A 20,427-nucleotide genomic window follows, 5' to 3' on the forward strand; every position below is an offset into this window, starting at 1 on the left:
GTTATGGTTTGTGTAGCTGCTCGTGTGGTTGTATAGGGGAGGTGTGCGAACTGTCTAGAAACAGGGACAGCTTTCAGTCCACAATTGCCTGCACCCTGTTATTTACCAGGACAATGAAGAATCAACCACCTGACGACTGTGTAACACACTTGTACTGCGGCAAAGTGGCTCTATTACATACCTCCCAATTTTTTGAGATGGGAATGAGGGATAACTATCAACAAAAGTATGCAGGCATAGGACATACCCCCTGCCACGCCCCCTTAAAGGGGAATTTTACAAAGAACAAGAGTGGTTAAACCCACACGTGCTTTTTTTTTACCACTACTATTCCTTTATATTGACTTTTGTAAGTTACAAATGCAGCAATTTAGAAATAGATGAAAGGTTTAGCACTGCAAAACACTTTTTGATAGATAAAACGTGCATTTTATATACATCTATATAGATCAGACCAAAATGAGGAGGAATGAGAAACAGAGGGACATTGCTCCAACTCAGGGACAGTCCCTCCAAATCAGGGACAGTTGGGAGATATGCCATTGCGTGAAATCTTATACCTGTATATCATTTTGTGCAATAGCTTCTAGGGGGCACATGTGCGCTCCACTGGAGACCCAATCGCGTGCGGATTGGACAGAGGGAGAGCCAATCGGCGGGTCCGATAGACCCGATGTCCGCCACCCCCGCAATCATTCCAGAGCGAGGCAGAACGACGATCTGCCTATGCAAACAAGGCAGATCACCGTTCTGACAGGGGAGAAGATGGAGATCTTGTGTTTCTGCTAAGCAGGAACACAGATCTCTATCTTTACCCAGTCAGAGCAACCCCCACACAGCAAGCACCCCCTAAGGACACACTTAACCCTTAGATCGCCCCTGATGTTAACCCCTTCCTTGCCAGTGTCATTAGTACAGTGACAGTGCATTTTTTAGCACCGATTACTGTATTAGTGTCACTGGTCCCTAAAAAAGTGTGTCAGATTTGTCCGCCAAAGTGTCGCAGTCCTGCTAAAAATCGCGGATCACCACCATTACTAGTAAAAAAAAGAAAAAAATGCTATAAATCTATCTCATAGTTTGTAGCCGCAATAACTTTTGCACAAACCAATCAATATATATTATTGGGATTTTTTTTACCAAAAATATGTAGCAGAATATATATTGGCCTAAATTGGTGAAGAAATTAGATTTTTAAAATTTTTAATTGGATATGTTTTATAGCAGAAAGTCAAAAAAAAGTTTGTTTTTTTTTTCAAAAGTGTCACTCTTTAGTTTATAGCGCCAAAAATAAAAACCGAAATGATGATCAAATACCACCAAAAGAAAGCTATATTTGCAGGAAAAAAAGGATATCATTTGTATTTGGGTACATCGTCGCATGACCGCGCAATTGTCAGTTAAAGTAACGCAGTGCCGTATCGCAAGAAATGGCCTGGTCATTAAGGGGGGTAAAACCTACCGGGCTGAAGAGGTTAAAGGAGTACTAAGACCTACTGTATTCCAACAGAGTATAGGTTAAATCAGCACATCGCACTAAGGCCTCATTCATAAGACCCTGACGAAGCGCACAGTCACGCGTGCGAAATGCGTTGACGTAGGCAGTGCCAACTCTGCCCCACGCTTTACCATGCGTTCCAGCAACAGTGCGAGTTAACCCCGCACCGCCATCTCCATAGGGACTGGTCGGACAAGCCTGTTTTGCAATTTACTCACGGGCTACCGTAGCCAGTAAACTTGACACCTGACTGGATGCCTACAGCATAGACGCTCTATACCAGATTACCACTGCAACACGCTGACAGACCTTGTCAGCGACCATCCATATGCTGACACAGCATCTATCTACAGGCTGACCAAAGGGGGGAATGGACCTTACGTATCATGGCCATCTTAGCCTCTACCCTGGAGTCGGTGGTGTATTTTGGTTTTATGCTGCCCTAGGCAAGACTAAAATCGGACGCCCCCCCCCCCCATCTAAATTTGTCCCACCCCAGCCGCGGTATACCGTTCTTGTCTCAGTGTCTGAGAGGGAAGCTGCAGCCGTTCACAGTGAACAGCTGCGACTTCCTCCTCAGACCCTGAGACATGGTTTGCCCAAGTGCCATATATAGAATTACTGCCCATGATCTGATGTTTGCGGAGATGCCTCACATGTATGGGATGATCAGTGTTTGTGTGCGTGCGGGATCAACATATGCGTTCGCATTTGCGCCGGAGGATGAGGGCACTTTCAAATTTTTTTTATTATTAATTTACTTTATTTTTTTATTTTTACACTGTTGCTTTATTTTTTTTATCACATTTATTGCTGTCACCAGGAATGTAAACATCCTGGTGACAGCAATAGGCATGTGACAGGTACCCTTTATGGATAGAGCTGGGGGTCTATAAGACCCTAAATCCCTCCTCTGCATTTAAAAGCATTCAAAACACCAAGATCAGTGTTTTTGAATGCTTTAGATGTGTAAAAATGGTTTCCGAGTAAACCGAAAGTGATGTCATGTCATTGCTTCCGATTTACTGTTACGAACATCTGATAAAAGCCGGTGGGATGGGAGAGCTTGAGAGAGCCACTGAAGGCGGCGGGAGGGGGGACATCCCTTCCTGCTGCTTTTAATAGCAATTGAGTGGCTAGTAAGCTGTTCCGATTGCTATTACAAGACTGATACCAGGGTGATGCCTGCACCTGCAGGTATTATCCCGGTACAACCATGAAAAGACAGGCGACACCCCCCTGAAAAATGCCGCCCAAGGCCAACGACTTGCGGTAGATACACCATTGTCCATGGAACATCTTCAGACCCATTGCCTAAACAAAATAATTTAGCCAAAGAAGCTCTTCCTTCACACATCAAGAGATGCTCAATTTTTTTCTATGGACTGGTTGAAGATTGTTGTAGATGCAAAGAGATATTAAACCCTAATTCTTTTGCTATTTTTACTGCTGACAATTACCTTCTGTGCTACTTCTCAATCTGTTAAAGTTTTCCTTTCTTAATAATGTGGTACCCATAGCCTTGCCCCTGCTTTCCAAAGGTGCCTCCTTCACTTGAAAGGTCCTTTTGAAGAGTTCTACAGTCGAGCCGAGGGGAGTTGAGACCGCCTCTCTGCTCGAGCCCAATTGAGCGGAGACTGCCCCCCTCCCCCACCCGAGCACAGCTGAGCCGAGGGGAGCTGAGACTGCCCCCCCGCCTGAGCCGAGGGAAGCGGAGCTGAGGGAAACTGAAAGAGCACAGCCGAGCCCGCCCAAGCCAAGGGAAACCGAAAGAGCACAGCCGAGCCTGCCTGAGCCGAGCCTGCCCGAGCCGAGACCGCCTCCCCCCGCCCGAGCACAGCTCCCCCAGCCTTCCGGAGCCGAGGGAAGCCGAGCTCGCCCCCGCTAAGTACAGCTGAGCCAAGACCACCTTTGCCAGTAACTTTTTACCACTTTATGGGGCGCCAGTCCCTCCCCCGGCCGAGTACACTCCATAACTGGTGTCAGTCACTGCCCAGTCCGCCCCATAAGCCGCCGGCCGCCGGGCACTGTATTTGTGCAGGAGCCAGGACTCAGGGGGAGATGGAGGGCTTTTTTTGTGGGGTGGGGGAGCAGCTTTTTTGCCACGCCCCTCAAAGTGCCGCCCTAGGCCAAGTCACAGCACTGCCTGGAGTGGTGAAAGCCTTCAGGCAAACAACATCTTTTCTCCCCCCCATTCTTCCCCTTTATCTCCTGTTGATACCGAGTGGATGCAGCCAGCCAATTCATGCTGTACAGGCCACAACCCCCATATGAATGAGGCCTAAATCATGCATTCAGCAAAGGCCAGAATAGCTCACTTTCTAACCATTTTGCAGTTAGGAAGCATGGGCAGCTATTATGGAATCAGCCAAACATGGAAGAAAGGTGGCTTAGTGATTAGCACTCCTGCTTTGCAGCACTGGGGTCCTCAGTTTAACCACTTCAATACCAGGCATTCCCCCTTCCTGCCCAGAACAATTTTCAGCTTTCAGCGCTGTCGCACTTTGAATGACAATTGTGCGGTCATGCAACACTGTACCCAAACTAAATTTTTATCGTTTTCTTCCCACAAATAGAGCTTTATTTTGGTGGTATTCGGTCACTTCTGCAGTTTTTATTTTTTGCGCTATAAACAAAAAAAGACCGACAATTTTGAAAGAAAAGACTGATGGGCACTGATAGAGGGCACAGATAGGTGGCACTGGATAGGCAGCACTGAAGAGGAGCTACTTACAGGCATTACTGAGTGGCATCTGAAGGGCACTGACAGGCATTACTGATGGGGCACTGATTGGCACTGTTGTGGGTACTGATTGCCACTTTTACGGGCACTGGCAGGTGATGGGCACCGATTGGCAGCTGATCGACACATCTGATGGGAGCTGAACTGATGATCAATGTGCTGATTATCAGCACAGACACCCCCTCCCCCCCCGACAGGGAGAGCCGCCGATTGGCTCTCCCTGTCAGCGTGAATGGAGGAAAGCCGTTTACTGGCACTTCCTGGTTTATGCGATGATTAGCTGTGATTGGTCACAGCTGATCATGTGGTAAGAAGCCTCTGTCAGAGGCTCCATACCACGATCAGAGTTGCGGTGTGTCAGACTGACACACAGCACCTCCGATCTCCGCACTGCCCGCCGGCTTGTTATCCTGATCACGTCATGTGACGTCCGATCAGGATAACTAAACCACTTTGCCGCCATCATATTGCTATATGGCGGGTGGCAAGTGGTTAAATACTGGCCAGGACACTACACAAAGTTTGCATGTGTTTCCTTCCATGCTGCACTGTTTTCTTTTTAGGCTTTCTTTCTTGTATTTTCATCTGGTGATCAAGCCTCTAAGTTTTTTAAAAAGAACAAGCTCTTCAGCAGAATGAATCCATTACAGAGATGAGGCAAACCATTTAACACTAGCAAGGGCGCTTACAATGATCAGTTTTTAGCCTTTATTCCAAAAGAAAAACACTGCCACTAATTATAAAGTATTGGCTGGAGTTTAGCTTCAATGTGTTAGTATTTCTGCTAGTCCATCTAACATTAACCTTCCACTACCAGTGATGGTGAACTTGGCACCCCAGATGATTTGGAACTACATTTCTCAGGATGCTCAACTACACCACAGAGTCCATGAGCATCATGGGAAATGTAGTTCCAAAACATCTGGGGTGCCAAGGTTTGACATCACTGACTGCCAATGCTGTTGTCCAAAGGTGCCCCCTGTGGTCCTTCATCCATTCATAACTCTGGTAGGGAAACTTAATAAAGTAAAACCTACTGACAACAGTGAGTAACTACAAACCCACTGAGCTTAGGGAGGAACCAAATGCACAACTATACTAATCAAAACTGGGCTAACTACCACCCAGTCAAAAAATAAATATTTTCCTATCACTTGTTCAAGTACAATTTATCCTTTCCTTTTGCTGACAGAGCCATTTTTTTAAAATTTTGCACCTTTTTTCAAGCTGATCCGACCCGATCCCACGCTGAGCTGTCAGCTGCGGCTTTGCTGTGGAGACGGGTGCAAAGGACACATCCGACAATGGAAGCCCCATAGTAAGTCTATGGGTGACGTCACATCCCATTCATTTCACAGTCATTGTCGGCCATGTCCTCTGCAGAGCTTCCGCTCGTGGAGATCGAGCTTCAGAAAAGGTACAGTATCTCACAAACGTGAGTACACCCCTCACATTTTTGTAAATATTTTATTATATCTTTTCATGTGACAACACTGAAGAAATGACACTTTGCTACACTGTAAAGTAGTGAGTGTACAGCTTGTATAACAGTGTAAATTTGCTGTCCCCTCAAAATAACTAAACAAACAGCCATTAATGTCTAAACCTCTGGCCACAAAAGTGAGTACACCCCTAAGTGAAAATGTCCACATTGGGCCCAAAGTGTCAATATTTTGTGTGGTCAACATTATTTTCCAGCACTGCCTTTACCCTCTTGGGCATGGACTTCACCAGAGCTTCACAGGTTGCCACTGGAGTCCTCTTCCTCATGGTGGATGTTGGAGACCTTGTGCTCCTCCACCTTCCGTTTGAGGATTCCCCACAGATGCTCAATAGGGTTTAGGTCTGGAGACATGCTTGGCCAGTCTATCACCTTTACCCTCAGCTTCTTTAGCAAGACAGTGGTCGTCTTGGAGGTGTGTTTGGGGTCATTATCATGTTGGAATACTGCCCTGTGGCCCCCGAAGCGAGGGGATCATGCTCTGCTTCAGTATGTCACAGTACATGTTGGCATTCATAGTTCCCTCAATGAACTGTAGCTTCCCCAGTGGCGGCAGCACTCATGTAGCCCCAGACCATGACACTCCCACCACCATGCCTGACTGTAGTCAAGACACACTTGTCTTTGTACTCCTCACCTAGTTGCCGCCACACATGCTTGACACTATCTGAACCAAATATGTTTATCTTGGTCTTATCAGACCACGGGACATGGTTCCAGTTAACCATGTCCTTAGTCTGCTTGTCTTCAACAAACTGTTTGTGGGCTTTCTTATGCACCATCTTTAGAAGATGCTTCCTTCTGGGACGACAGCTATGCAGACCAATTTGATGCAGTGTGCGGCATATGGTCTGAGCACTGACAAGCTGACCCACCACCCCTTCAACCTCTACAGCAATGCTGGCAGTACTCATATGTCTATTTCCCAAAAACAACCTCTGGATATGACGCTGAGCACGTGCACTCAACTTCTTTGGTCGACCATTGCGAGGCCTGTTCTGAGTGGAACCTGTCCTGTTAAACTGCTGTATGGTCTTGGCCACCGTGCTGCAGCTGTTTCAGGGTCTTGGCAATCTTCTTATATCCTAGGCCATCTTTATGTAGAGCAACACATTTTTTTTTCAGATCCTCAGAGAGTTTTTTGCCATAAAGTACCATGTTGAACTTCCAATGACCAGTATGAGAGAGTGAGGGCGGTAACACCAAATTTAACACACCTGCTCCTCATTCACACCTGAGACCTTGTAATACTAATGAGTCACATGACTCCATGGAGGAAAAATGGAAAATTGGGCCAAATTTGGACATTTTCACTTAGGGGTGTACTCACATTTGTTGCCAGCAGTTTAGACATTAAAGTGGTTGTAAATCCTTATTGGTGACTTTTACCTATAGGTAAGCCTAGAATAAGGCTTACCTATAGGTAGTGGAAATATCTCCTAAACGTGCGCCATTTAGGAGATATTTCACTTGTAGTGTGCCAATGTCATAATTGGCGCATGCGATGTGAAGAAACGGTCCACCGTGCCGTTTCTTCCCCCAGCATGTGCCATGACGGGCGGCTCCCGCACGGATGTGCGAGAGTGACGTCACCCGACTCCGGCCAGTCAAAGAGCCGAGTCCGTGGCCCCGGAAGGAAGAGGGGCGAAGATGGACGTGGCCTGCTCAGGGGACAGCGCAGGTTTCGTTTGCAGATAAGTTTCATATAATGGGCTAGTATGCGATGCATACTAGCGATTTACGCTTTTCATTTGCAGGCCTTGCAGGGAGCAAAAGAGGAAGTAAACTCATCGGGGTTTACTTTCTCTTTAATGGATGTATGTTGAGTTATTTTGAGGGGACAGTAAATGTACACTGTTATACAAGCTGTACACTCACTCCTTTACATTGTAGCAAAGTGTCATTTCCTCAGTGTTGTCACATGAAAAGATATAATAAAATATTTACAAAAATGTGAGGGATGTACTCACTTTTGCTATCTTTGTTATCTATTTTGTTTTGTTATCGAGCCCTTACAGGGCTAGATAGGTTAGTGTTCCTCTTTAAGAGAAAGATATTTTTATTAACTGCTTCCCACCATAAGTACACGTATATGCGGCCCCACAGAAGTGGGTCTTTTTCCTTGAGGCTGTATATATGTGTAGCGCTGGTAGATTTTTATCTACCGCTGATAGGTAAATTTAGTGGGTCGCTTATTATAGGAAGTTAGATTCGCCTCTGTTCCAGCTTGGCTGACGTTGCATCCAGTTCCACATTGTGCCGGTGGGTGTCGTTGTCACCATCGGCAGGTATTGGAAAAGAAACGTGTTGAAGCGAATGAGTGCTCCTCTGTCCCGGAGATGGTTCGGTGGAGGTGGTCCTCCGAGTTGCATTCTGGGAGAGGGTATTTATGGGACAGACGCCATGTTTTAGGGTTTTTTTTCAGCCACCTGCTGTCCCTCCTGGCCGACAGGTATGCACTAGGAATACAACCTTGTGGTCCTCCGTTCCGGAGGCCCGAGTCGCTGGGGCGTGTGGGTGGGCCCAGAAGCCTGTCTGGGGCCTACCACAGCAGCGGAGGAATGGTCCTGAGCTGTCTATCCAGAGTGAAGAAGCTGGACAACCGAGAAGATCCCAGGGGAGGACCTGTCATGGAAGGATCATGCAGAGTGCTGGTCTGGAGAGGGGCCTGGTGACTCGGTTGGAGGACGCATTCCGAAGTAATCTTAAAGTATAGTACTGCCGAGTTGGCTTAAAGGTCCAAATACTGTATCTGACATTCATCACAAACCAATACATCCTGTGGCAGAGGATCGTATGGGTTTTATTCCAGATAAGTCTGTGGCAGAGACTTTTGTTCGTGCTACGTGCTGGCTGCTAGGCAAGTGAGAGATGTCTAACCAGGCGGGCAAAGATTAAATCCTACGAAAGGGGGACTATTCAATTGCAAGTGTTCAATTACAAAGAATGTTCTGAAGAAATACAATAGAAAGGTATTTGAGCTTCCCTGCAGCTTTCCTACTACCTCTTTCCTGCTACTTCCCTAGTTCGTTTTATTAAAGCATTGGAAAACCTACTCAAGTGTTTGGTGCTTATATCGTCCAGAGGTAAACTCAACGGTACCCTAGACCCGGTGCCGGTGAAACAGAGGTGTCGAGAGTGAGGGTAACAAGCCCGCTTAAACCAGCAGCTCCACCGAGAGTTATTGCTACATATGCGTGCATGTGTTTGAGCTGGAAGTGTTCTCCCAGAACAGGGATCGGGCTCTCGCTAAGCCCAGTTCCTGATCACTGTGATGGCCTCTGACTGGCTATCAAAGTGATCAGTCACTGTGCAGCCTGCCCCTGTGTTTTTTTCTCCTCTTGGATGGAGAGAATGATACTTTGTATCTTTTTTCTCCTACTAGAGAGGAAAATGTAAACAAAAACAATGTGTGTACAAAAAAAACAAAAGTAGGTAGATTAGGGGGGTCAAGAGTTCAGGTCAGATCAGAGTTAAGGTCAGGGTCAATGGTCAATAACAAAATGCACACTATTGTTTCTGGGTACAAACAAGAAATAACATATGTATGTGGTATAGCTGCAATCGCCGGCACAGGAGAGCTTATTATGGTAATAGCAAGAAATATATATTATGTATGTGTATTTTTTTGCTGCATAGTCTGTTACTTTTATATTTGCCTGGAGTTCAGCATTAGGACTGAATGCTCATGAATATAAATTAAAAGAATTGTGAATGGTCATCTTTGAAACTCAAGACCCAGACTATGTATATCTTATACCTGATGGGCCACTGGAAAAGTTGGAAATCACTGAAATAGTCAGCGCAACTATAGTGGTAGCTGTCATTTTCTGGGCCCTGTGTAAGTGGCTTCTTTTCTGACCACAGAAGGGCACTCACTTGGCACTGCAGCCATTCATTTTTCAATTAATATAAGGTGATATCTAATTGGACGGTGGGGGGCACTGACGTCCAGTATTTATTAAAAAAATAAAAGGTTGTTGATCTCCCAGGGAATGAGGTGAAGCCTTGTCTACCATAATAGTACATGTGTCTGAGCTCATCTCCCTGGGAATGAGGAGAAGCTTTATCTACAATCATAGTACATGGGTCTAGGTTGATCTCCCTAGGAATGAGGAGAAGCCTTATCTCCAATAATAGTACATGGGTCTGAGCTGATCTCCCTGGGAATGAGGAGAAGCCTCATCCACAATCATAGTACATGGGTCTAGGCTGATCTTCCTAGGAATGAGGAGAAGCCTCATCTACAATAATAGTACATGACTATCTCCTTGGGAATGAGGCAAAGCCTCATCTACAATAATAGTACATGGGTCTAAGCTGATCTCCCTGGGAATGAGGAGAAGCCTCATCTACAATAATAGTACATGGCTCTGAGCTGATCTCCCTGGGAATGAGGAGAAGCCTCAGCTACAATAATAGTACATGGGTCTGAGCTGATCTCCCTGGGAATGAGGAGAAGCCTCATCTACAACAATAGTACATGGGTCTAGGCTGATCTCCCTGGGAATGAGGAGAAGGCTCATCTACAATAGTAGTACATGGGTCTGAGCTGAACTCCCTGGGAATGAGGAGAAGCCTCATCTACAATAATAGTACATGGGTCTGAGCTGATCTCCCTAGGAATGAGGAGAAGCCTCATCCACAATAATAGTACATGGGTCTGAGCTGATCTCCCTGGGAATGAGAAGCCTTATCTACAATCATAGTACATGGGACTGAGCTGATCTCCCTGGGAATAAGGAGAAGCCTCATCTACAATCATAGTACATGGGTCTGAGCTGATCTCCCTGGGAATGAGGAGAAGCCTCATCTACAATAATAGTACATGGGTCTGAGCTGATCTCCCTGGGAATTAGGAGAAGCCTCATCTACAATAATAGTACATGGGTCTGAGCTGATCCCCCTGGGAAAGAGGAGAAGCTTCATCTAAAATCATATTACATGGGTCTAGGCTGATCTCCCTAGGAATGAGGAGATGCCTTATCTTCAATAATAGTACATGGCTCTGAGCTGATCTCCCTGGGAATGAGGAGAAGCCTCATCTACAATCATAGTACATGGGTCTAGGCTGATCTCCCTAGGAATGAGGAGAAGCCTCATCTACAATAATAGTACATGGGTCTGAGCTGATCTCCCTGGGAATGAGGAGAAGCCTCATCTACAATAATAGTACATGGGTCTAGGCTGATCTCCCTAGGAATGAGGAGAAGCCTCATCTACAATAATAGTACATGGCTATCTCCTTGGGAATGAGGCAAAGCCTCATCTACAATAATAGTACATGGCTCTGAGCTGATCTCCATGACAATGAAGCGAAGCCTCATCTACAATAATAGTACATGGGTCTGACTCTGAGCTGATCTCCCTAGGAGAAGCCTCATCTACAATAATAGTACATGGCTCTGAGCTGATCTCCCTGGGAATGAGGAGAAGCCTCATCTACGATAATCGTACATGGGTCTGAGCTGATCTCCCTGGTATTGAGGAGAAGCCTCATCTACAATAATAGTACATGGGTCTGAGCTGATCTCCCTGGTAATGAGGAGAAGCCTCATCTACAATAATAGTACATGGGTCTGAGCTGATCTTCCTAGGAGAAGCCTCATCTACAATAATAGTACATGGCTCTGAGCTGATCTCCCTGGGAATGAAGAGAAGCCTCGTCTACAATAATAGTACATGGGTCTGAGCTGATCTCCCTGGGAATGAGAAGCCTCATCTACAATCATAGTACATGGGACTGAGCTGATCTCCCTGGGAATGAGGAGAAGCCTCATCTACAATAATAGTACATGGGTCTGAGCTGATCTCCCTGGGAATGAGGAGAAGCCTCATCCACAATAATAGTACATGGGTCTGAGCTGATCTCCCTGGGAATGAGGAGAAGCCTCATCTGCAATCATAGTACATGGGTCTGAGCTGATCTCCCTGTGAATGAGGAGAAGCCTCATCTACAATAATAGTACATGGGTCTGAGCTGATCTCCCTAGGAGAAGCCTCATCTACAATCATAGTACATGGGACTGAGCTGATCTCCCTGGGAATGAGGAGAAGCCTCATCTACAATCATAGTACATGGGTCTGAGCTGATCTCACTGGGAATTAGGAGAAGCCTCATCCACAATAATAGTACATGGGTCTGAGCTGATCTCTCTAGGAGAAGCCTCATCTACAATAATAGTACATGGGTCTGAGCTGATCTCTCTAGGAGAAGCCTCATCTACAATCATAGTACATGGGTCTGAGCTGATCTCCCTAGGAGAAGCCTCATCTACAATCATAGTACATGGGTCTGAGCTGATCTCCCTAGGAGAAGCCTCATCTACAATAATAGTACATGGGTCTGAGCTGATCTCCCTAGGAGAAGCCTCATCTACAATCATAGTACATGGGTCTGAGCTGATCTCCCTGGGAATGAGGAGAAGCCTCATCCACAATAATAGTACATGGGTCTGAGCTGATCTCCTCCGAGCAGTGATTGCAGGAAGGTGTTGTGTGTGGATGAGGCAGGACGAGGAAGGATGTACGGGGCTGGCTGGGATGAACTTCCTCTCTGGATGCCGGAACTGTTATGTGCTGTGAGTGAGGCAAAGACAACAAGACAGATCCGGGCTGTGTGCACGTCAAGGAGAGCAGGTGAGAAGCCGCCGATCGATGCGGCAGGAGTCATGTATGAGGAGATCGGCAGGAGTCATGTATGAGGAGATCGGCAGGGAGGGGTGGTGGTATGATGACAAAGGAGGAAGCACACATCTCTCGGATAGCACGATGAGGGAAAGTAAGGATCGTACGGCGGCGGACTGAGGTGCCATCGCTGGCCACCTGAACACAGCCTGTGACAGCCCTTCCTCCGCCGCCGTATGATCACAATAGAGTTGTGCGGGCTCCGATCATCAAGGGACACTCCCCTATCCTCTCCGATGGGAATGGGAACCGTGCCGGGCTGTGCTCTCACCATGGTGTCCCCTGTGCAGGAATGAAGCGGCTGTGACACGGGCGGACAGGATGTGGCTGAAGCCTGAGGAGGTTCTGCTGAAGAACGCGCTGCGGTTGTGGGTCACACACAAGTCCAACCAGTACTTCATCCTACAGCGCCGCCGAGGACATGGGGACAGCGCGGCCAAGTTCACCGGTAAGTCCAACATAGGCCGGACACATAGAAACTTCCTCACTGCTAGGAGGAGGTACACCTGACAACTGCACCTCACTACTAGGAGGAGGTACACCTCACAACTGCACCTCACTACTAGGAGAAGGTACACCTCACAACTGCACCTCAATGCTAGGAGGAGGTACACCTCACAACTGCACCTCACTGCTAGGAGGAGGTACACCTGACAACTGCACCTCACTACTAGGAGGGGGTACACCTGACAACTGCACCTCACTACTAGGAGGAGGTACACCTCACAACTGCACCTCACTACTAGGAGGAGGTACACCTCACAACTGCACCTCACTGCTAGGAGGAGGTACACCTGACAACTGCACCTCACTACTAGGAGGAGGTACACCTCACAACTGCACCTCACTGCTAGGAGGAGGTACACCTGACAACTGCACCTCACTACTAGGAGGGGGTACACCTGACAACTGCACCTCACTACTAGGAGGGGGTACACCTGACAACTGCACCTCACTACTAGGAGGAGGTACACCTCACAACTGCACCTCACTGCTAGGAGGAGGTACACCTGACAACTGCACCTCACTGCTAGGAGGAGGTACACCTGACAACTGCACCTCACTGCTAGGAGGAGGTACACCTGACAACTGCACCTCACTGCTAGGAGGAGGTACACCTGACAACTGCACCTCACTACTAGGAGGAGGTACACCTGACAACTGCACCTCACTGCTAGGAGGAGGTACACCTGACAACTGCACCTCACTACTAGGAGGAGGTACACCTGACAACTGCACCTCACTACTAGGAGGAGGTACACCTGACAACTGCACCTCACTACTAGGAGGAGGTACACCTGACAACTGCACCTCACTACTAGGAGGAGGTACACCTGACAACTGCACCTCACTGCTAGGAGGAGGTACACCTGACAACTGCACCTCACTACTAGGAGGAGGTACACCTGACAACTGCACCTCACTACTAGGAGGAGGTACACCTGACAACTGCACCTCACTACTAGGAGGAGGTACACCTGACAACTGCACCTCACTACTAGGAGGAGGTACACCTGACAACTGCACCTCACTACTAGGAGGAGGTACACCTGACAACTGCACCTCACTGCTAGGAGGAGGTACACTTCACAACTGCACCTCACTTCTAGGAGGGGGTACACCTGACAACTGCACCTCACTGCTAGGAGGAGGTACACTTCACAACTGCACCTCACTTCTAGGAGGAGGTACACCTCACAACTGCAGCTCACTACTAGGAGGGGGTACACCTGACAATTGCACCTCACTACTAGGAGGGGGTACACCTGACAACTGCACCTCACTACTAGGAAGGGGTACACCTGACAACTGCACCTCATTATAACTAGGAAGGATTTTACCTGACAACATCTCACTACTCCTAGGAGGGTGTACACCTGACATCTGCACCTCATTTCTGATACAAACTTCTGGTACACCTAAGAACTACACCTCATGTCTGATAGAAACTTCTCTCACTATCAGGAGATGGTACACTTGAGAAATTCCTCCACTGCTCCTAGAACAGCATATACTGTACCTAAGAACACCCCTCACTACTCCTAGCAAATTGTACACCTGAGAACGTCCCTCGCTACTCCTAGGAGAGAGTATAGCTGAGAACGTCCCTCGCTACTCCTAGGAGAGAGTATAGCTGAGAACGTCCCTCGCTACTCCTAGGAGAGCGTATACCTGAGAACGTCCCTCGCTACTCCTAGGAGAGCGTATACCTGAGAACGTCCCTCGCTACTCCTAGGAGAGCGTATACCTGAGAACGTCCCTCGCTACTCCTAGGAGAGAATATACATGAGAACGTCCCTCGCTACTCCTAGGAGAGAATATACATGAAAACGTCCCTCGCTACTGCTAGGAGAGAATATACATGAGAACGTCCCTCGCTACTCCTAGGAGAGCATACACATGAGAACGTCCCTCGCTACCCCTAGGAGAGCATACACCTGAGAACGTCCCTCGCTACCCCTAGGAGAGCATACACCTGAGAACGTCCCTCGCTACCCCTAGGAGAGCATACACCTGAGAACGTCCCTCGCTACCCCTAGGAGAGCATACACCTGAGAACGTCCCTCGCTACCCCTAGGAGAGCATACACCTGAGAACGTCCCTCGCTACCCCTAGGAGAGCATACACCTGAGAACGTCCCTCGCTACCCCTAGGAGAGCATACACCTGAGAACGTCCCTCGCTACCCCTAGGAGAGCATACACCTGAGAACGTCCCTCGCTACCCCTAGGAGAGCATACACCTGAGAACGTCCCTCGCTACCCCTAGGAGAGCATACACCTGAGAACGTCCCTCGCTACCCCTAGGAGAGCATACACCTGAGAACGTCCCTCGCTACCCCTAGGAGAGCATACACCTGAGAACGTCCCTCGCTACCCCTAGGAGAGCATACACCTGAGAACGTCCCTCGCTACCCCTAGGAGAGCATACACCTGAGAACGTCCCTCGCTACCCCTAGGAGAGCATACACCTGAGAACGTCCCTCGCTACCCCTAGGAGAGCATACACCTGAGAACGTCCCTCGCTACCCCTAGGAGAGCATACACCTGAGAACGTCCCTCGCTACCCCTAGGAGAGCATACACCTGAGAACGTCCCTCGCTACTCGTAGGAGAGCGTATACATGAGAACGTCCCTCGCTACTCTTAGGAGAGCATACACCTGAGAATTGCTCCTCATGTGCTTTGTGTATACAGATACTTCATGCTCCTGAGAGTCAGCACACAGATGTAGGTACAACTGAATTTCATGCCTTTCCAACCATTGGATTTCCTCCTACACCTAATACACATAGCTTCTGATAACCCAGAGACTTTAGTACATGCCTTATACCTGTAAAGGCCTCATTCACACAAGCCATGACATACATGTGTTTATAGGACATTGACAAAGGCATTTTATCATTTTAAAGCCTCAAGTGTTTATCCCCTCAGTGTCAATTCCCAGCAGGTTCAGGTGCCCGGGAAGCCCTGCTACCAGCGGCCTGAGCTATTCAGGAAATACAGACCTAATGTGAGGGACACTTGTTATAGCTTCCATCTGAAATGTATTTCAACTGGATGCTGCTCCTGGGCCTCCCAGGCACCCAAAAAAATGTCCATTTTGAACAGTGACAGACCAAACCACCTGTGTGCATGTAGTCCAAATGGTATAATTCACACTGTTTAGGTGCATTTACTTTCCATTTGTTTAGCAGAACCCAGTGGCATGAAACCCAATGTGCATGTGCTTGAATATATACAGTATGTAGTACATGGTATTAGTACAATCAAGGCAGGTCCATTGACAGCTTGTAAATACCTGTTTTTTGGTAAGTGTTAGAGTTGGTCACGTGATCTTTCTCTATGTCTTTATTAGGTCTGTGCGCAACATGTGTTGGTCATATGATTGAAAAAAAATGCTCTAAATGCAAATATTTTTTTAATCTGAAGCACCTGAAAGCACATGGACATTATTATGTGTGCGAAAAAACCTCTGTAATCTTCTCAGCCGCCCCATCTGATACTTCTTCACGTCACATACGGGGCGGCTCAGATATCATGACTGATTGCAGAGCATGTCCTCCTTGCTCCCCTCTTTGTCTCTGCAGTCTGTGTGAATGTGGGCGGAGCTCTGGCGGTCAGACGATCATTGAAAACAAGAGACCTAAATGTAAATAACATCATGGAAAACAAACCATTGAAAGCATTGCCAGAACAAGTGTAGAGCAGGGGTAGACAACCTTTTGAGCACAGTGTGCCGAAAAATCTTTTCAAAGAAATGGAGTATGCTGATTTTATAACAAAAAAATGTCAACGTCACACTCTTAATCACGATGCTGTAAACTACTTTAGTAGTGAGAAATTATCATCCTGCACTCTTACACCTCAGATCAGCCCCAAATCATGCAGCTTCATACCTCAGATCATTGTCCCCCCTGCTCATCTGCCCCACCCCTGTACCCCCTGCTTATCTGCCCCACCAATGTACCTCCTGCACGTCTGTCTTGCCTCTGTACCCCTCTGCTCTTCTGCTCCACCTCTGTCCCCCTTGCTCTCCTGCCCCACCACTGAACCCCCCTGCTCATGTGGCCCCACCACTGAACCCCCCTGCTCATGTGGCCCCACCACTGAACCCCCCTGCTCATGTGGCCCCACCACTGAACCCCCCTGCTCATGTGGCCCCACCACTGAACCCCCCTGCTCATGTGGCCCGACACTGAACCCCCCTGCTCATGTGGCCCGACACTGAACCCCCCTGCTCATGTGGCCCGACACTGAACCCCCCTGCTCATGTGGCCCGACACTGAACCCCCCTGCTCATGTGGCCCGACACTGAACCCCCCTGCTCATGTGGCCCGACACTGAACCCCCCTGCTCATGTGGCCCGACACTGAACCCCCCTGCTCATGTGGCCCGACACTGAACCCCCCTGCTCATGTGGCCCGACACTGAACCCCCCTGCTCATGTGGCCCGACACTGAACCCCCCTGCTCATGTGGCCCGACACTGAACCCCCCTGCTCATGTGGCCCGACACTGAACCCCCCTGCTCATGTGGCCCGACACTGAACCCCCCTGCTCATGTGGCCCGACACTGAACCCCCCTGCTCATGTGGCCCGACACTGAACCCCCCTGCTCATGTGGCCCGACACTGAACCCCCCTGCTCATGTGGCCCGACACTGAACCCCCCTGCTCATGTGGCCCGACACTGAACCCCCCCCTGCTCATGTGGCCCGACACTGAACCCCCCCTGCTCATGTGGCCCGACACTGAACCCCCCCCCTGCTCATGTGGCCCGACACTGAACCCCCCCCTGCTCATGTGGCCCGACACTGAACCCCCCCCTGCTCATGTGGCCCGACACTGAACCCCCCCTGCTCATGTGGCCCGACACTGAACCCCCCCCTGCTCATGTGGCCCGACACTGAACCCCCCCCTGCTCATGTGGCCCGACACTGAACCCCCCCCCTGCTCATGTGGCCCGACACTGAACCCCCCCTGCTCATGTGGCCCGACACTGAACCCCCCCTGCTCATGTGGCCCGACACTGAACCCCCCCTGCTCATGTGGCCCGACACTGAACCCCCCCTGCTCATGTGGCCCGACACTGAACCCCCCCTGCTCATGTGGCCCGACACTGAACCCCCCCCTGCTCATGTGGCCCGACACTGAACCCCCCCCTGCTCATGTGGCCCGACACTGAACCCCCCCTGCTCATGTGGCCCGACACTGAACCCCCCCCCTGCTCATGTGGCCCGACACTGAACCCCCCCTGCTCATGTGGCCCGACACTGAACCCCCCTGCTCATGTGGCCCGACACTGAACCCCCCCCTGCTCATGTGGCCCGACACTGAACCCCCCCTGCTCATGTGGCCCGACACTGAACCCCCCCCTGCTCATGTGGCCCGACACTGAACCCCCCCCTGCTCATGTGGCCCGACACTGAACCCCCCCCTGCTCATGTGGCCCGACACTGAACCCCCCCTGCTCATGTGGCCCGACACTGAACCCCCCCCTGCTCATGTGGCCCGACACTGAACCCCCCCCTGCTCATGTGGCCCGACACTGAACCCCCCCCTGCTCATGTGGCCCGACACTGAACCCCCCCTGCTCATGTGGCCCGACACTGAACCCCCCCCTGCTCATGTGGCCCGACACTGAACCCCCCCCCTGCTCATGTGGCCCGACACTGAACCCCCCTGCTCATGTGGCCCGACAGTGAACCCCCTGCTCATCTGCCCCACCTCTGTACCCCCTGCTCATCTGCCCCACCAATGTACCTCCTGCATGTCTGTCTTACCTCTGTCCCTCTTGCTCTCCTGCCCCACCACTGAACCCCCCTGCTCATGTGGCCCGACACTGAACCCCCTTTTCAGCTTTTCCACCACTGTACCTCCCCGCACATCTGCCCAACCGCTGTACCCTCCTGCTCATTTTCCCCACCGCTGTACCCTCATGCTCATCTATGATATGTGTGATAGGCAGAGTGGTGAAAGGAAGCAGAGATGAGACACATCTACCTGTCCTGGCACGCTCATCCTGCTGATCCACCTTTCGCATCCAGCCTATGTGCTTGTATGTGATGTAAGTGATGTCACATACAAGCATCTGGAATGGATGCACAATGATGAGCTCAGGTCAGGGGTATTTTCTGAAAGCAGTGGGCCTGTGTGCAGGATCATAATTTGGGCCCCCGCAGCTGAGAAAAAGTGGTTGGGTGTGATTTTCATTGTGCTGAATACTGGCTGTGGCTTAAAGGGACACAGAGTGCAGGGGTTCAGTAGTAAGTGACGCAAAGGTTCAGGAATAATTTCAACAAAGTTCCCAGACACTTGACAGTAATTCCACAAACTGTCACCTGATTGTGGTTTTCTCAATCACAGTGAAATCCCTTCTTTCTGAGATTGCTAGTGGAAACCAAGCTAGTCATCTTCTTCCAGATGGTGGGCGGAGCTAGCAGGACTGTGATTGGCTTTAGCAGTGGCCAAGACAGTCCTCCTCCTCCTGGAAACAGGGACCCCCCCCCAGCAGAACTGCACCCAATCTCTTCCCCATCACAAAAGCTGACGATCGCAGCTACAGCAAAGTTAGAGTACCAAACAATGTTTCCCTTCTTTTACAATGTGTGGGGGCACAGTGCCTCCCGCTCAGTGCAAGTGCGACATGGGGAACTCTGAAATTGGAATGCATTAGTGTCTCGCTGACACTTCCCTGCGCTGCTCTGCTGATGGGGAGGGAGTCGAGTACCAATAAAAGAGGCTTCGTGTACTGTGGGTTGCATACCCCTGACTGTAAATGACTGTAGATCACCCACAATAGTGTTGCCACTCTGAACAGGAACCTGGCAGGATCACCAGGTAGTTACCACCACAGGAAAACATTTTGGAAAAAAAAATAAAGCACCCATAATTATATGTATTCTATTACATGTTTAGATACAATTTAAATTTTAGGGTCAGTCATATGGGGGTGTACACTGCCATGGCCAAAATGTTTTGCTGCGCAGCAAAATTTTTCCCCTTTGTTGTGTTCGTAGCAAGCAGTACTGCTGCCAAACAAGACCTATTCAAGTGAATGGGGCCACATACACATACCAGGGTCAATTTACACAGGAGCCATTTAATCTATCAGCATGTTTCTGAAGTGTGGAGGGAACCAGAGTACCCGGAGGAAACCCGCACAATCACAGGAGGGGCAGGCAAACTCCATGCAGGCAGTGTCATGGTTTGGATTCAATCCCAGGCACCTTGAGGTGATTGTAACCATATTGGGTGCTGGGGGTAGTATGCATGCGGCATATATATCATTGTGCACGTGGGTGCTTTTATGTAAACCCTGGCCCACAACCAAGCACAGCCGTCTCATCGCAATGGCTGGCTGTAGACGGTAACAGTGGGTCCTGGGAATGTCATTGCACAGGCTCTGCAAGCTGTATTGCCCCTATACGGCCGTGTGCAAGAAGCCGTTCTCTGTTTTACGTGGTGTGTTAAACTCAGTAAATATGTCGGTATACAGT

The 20,427-nt window shown here is 49.2% G+C and overlaps 1 protein-coding gene across 2 annotated transcripts in view; it reads left to right on the forward strand.

The window, feature by feature from the left end:
* The first annotated feature begins 12,226 nt into the window (after window positions 1-12,226).
* Window positions 12,227-20,427, forward strand: part of TBC1D8 (TBC1 domain family member 8) — a 134,046-nt gene continuing 125,845 nt past the window's right edge. For both annotated transcript variants that reach the window (XM_073614778.1, XM_073614779.1), the window contains exons 1-2: window positions 12,227-12,381; window positions 12,720-12,877. In XM_073614778.1, the coding sequence (XP_073470879.1) occupies window positions 12,751-12,877 (127 nt within the window). In that variant the 5' untranslated portion in view covers window positions 12,227-12,381; window positions 12,720-12,750. The remainder of the gene's footprint in view (window positions 12,382-12,719; window positions 12,878-20,427) is intronic.

The sequence above is a fragment of the Aquarana catesbeiana genome, linkage group LG02 (assembly GCF_042186555.1).
Source record: "Aquarana catesbeiana isolate 2022-GZ linkage group LG02, ASM4218655v1, whole genome shotgun sequence".
NCBI lineage: Eukaryota > Metazoa > Chordata > Amphibia > Anura > Ranidae > Aquarana > Aquarana catesbeiana.